Source organism: Strigops habroptila, chromosome 1 (assembly GCF_004027225.2).
Source record: "Strigops habroptila isolate Jane chromosome 1, bStrHab1.2.pri, whole genome shotgun sequence".
Classification (NCBI taxonomy): Eukaryota; Metazoa; Chordata; class Aves; order Psittaciformes; family Psittacidae; genus Strigops; species Strigops habroptila.
Window position 1 is genome coordinate 132,502,530 of NC_044277.2, and position 1,936 is coordinate 132,504,465.

General features: G+C 63.8%; 1 protein-coding gene across 1 annotated transcript; it reads right to left on the reverse strand.

The window, feature by feature from the left end:
• On the reverse strand, positions 1-1,566 carry HOXA13 (homeobox A13). The gene is made up of 2 exons (XM_030498319.1): positions 894-1,566; positions 1-293 (listed from the first exon to the last, which is right to left on the reverse strand). The coding sequence occupies exons 1-2, from the start codon at positions 1,564-1,566 to the stop codon at positions 49-51; spliced, it is 918 nt and encodes a 305-aa protein (XP_030354179.1). The 3' UTR covers positions 1-48.
• Between the last annotated feature and the right edge of the window lie 370 nt (positions 1,567-1,936).

Genomic DNA, 1,936 nt, shown 5'->3' on the forward strand with positions numbered 1-1,936 from the left:
AAAAATGTTCTGAAACTTTTAAGTTGCTGCTTCTCTATTTTTAATCCATTAACTGGTGGTCTTCAATTTGTTGATCACTTTTTTCTCTTTGACCCTTCTGTTTTGGAACCAGATTGTGACCTGTCTCTCTGATAGATTTGTAGTCGCCGATATCCTCCTCCGTTTGTCTTTGGTTATGAATTTATTTGTAGCGTATTCCCTTTCGAGTTCTTTTAACTGGACCTTTGTGTAAGGCACTCGTTTCTTTCTCCCACGTCTGTACGAGTTCGCGTCCGAGGGATGCGAAACGACGTCTGGAACAGAAAAACCGCGGAGGGAAGCGTTAGAAAACCGTTCGAACCTCCTAGGGCATCTATAAGAGGTACAGGACTGAGAGTTACGGCGCAGTCCCTGACTGCCCCGCTCCAGCCCGGGTGCTAAAGCCCGGCTTAGCCTCCTGGGCTTCTCTTGCCTGGCCGCCGCAGGCAGCTTTCAGGCGCGGGAGGGCTCGCTGCTGTCAGGCAGACAGACAGACAGACACGGCCACGGACTCGGGAGAGAACGGCGCGGGGTTGCAGCCATTGCCCCAGCTTGCGTGCTCTGGCGCTTACGGGAAACAGCACCGCAGCCCTCCCCGCGGCTCTTTTCAGCTGTTTCCTCTCCCGCTGCCGGCAGCGGGGCCGGGCAGGCGAGGCGGGATGCGCCGTGCGCCGGCGGGGGGCAGGGGGCGGCACCGGGGCCTCTCCGGCGGCGCCGGGGCATGTGCGGGATGGGGCCGGGGAGCGCGGGTGGGGCGGGGAAGGGTCAGCCCGGGGGTGATCCCGGAGCCCCGTCGGCGGGATACCCGGGAGGGGCGAGGGGGGGAAGAGGAGAAGGAGGAGGGGGTTCGCAGGGAAGCCATGCAGGTGTATTACCCGGGAGGGTGGATTTCCAGAGGTGAGGCGGCTGGCTCTGCTCCTTGGGGCAGTACACTTGCCCATTCCACCCATTGGTGATGGCCCAAGGCTGGTAGCTGTCCATGGGGAGCAGGGGGTCGTGGCGCGGCTCGCCGGGACCGCCGATGGCGGGCACCACGGGCATATCCAAATAGCCGGGCACCGGCTGATAGGGCCCGGCGGCGTAGCCCTGGTAGAAGGCGAACTCCTTGGCCCGCGACGTGAACTCCTCGCCGGAGACGGAGGTGTCCATGTACTTGTCGGAGAAGGTGGAGGCGGGCTGGGCACAGGATTTGATGGCGTTGTGGTGGGTCATGCGGCAGGGGTAGTAGCCGCTGCCGAAGTAGCCGTAGGGCAGCGCGGCGCCGGAGGAGCTTTGCACGGCGGCCGAGCAGGGGCTGCACTGCTTGACAGCGGGCTCGGCCATGCCGGCGGCGGGGGCCTCGCTGGAGGTGTAGGCAGCGGCGCTGGGGGCGGCCAGGGGCGCGGGGTGAGCCATCAGGTTGCGGCAGGGGTTGGCCGCCGCCGCCGCCGCGAAGTTGCTGCCGGCGTGAAACCCGTCCATGTTCTTATTGATCTCATCCAGGCTGTTGTCGTAGAGGAACATGACGGGCTCGATCCAGCGGGGGTGGAGGAGCACGGAGGCTGTCATAGCCCGCTCCGCATTGAGACTAGTGGCTCTTTTTTAAAAGCCCCAAAGACTGAAAAAAGAGATACTGAATCTGCGGGACTTGACCAAGGCTGACGCGCCAGTGTCGCGCCAGGCCGGCCCTCATTGGGCCGCGCTCCCCCACGTGATATGCAAAGCAGCTGATAAACATCTGAAGGAATAAAGTGGAGATAATTAAATAACGCCATAACCGCGCGGGGCCGGGTCCCGGCACGGGGGCGCGGGCACGGGCGCGGGCACGGCGCGGTCCTGCCGCCGCGCGGGGCGCGGGGGCGCCGGGGGGAGGCGTGGGGGGGACCGCCCGTCCGCCCTCTCTCTCCCTCCCTTCTTCCTCCTTCCTCCCTCCGGCCCT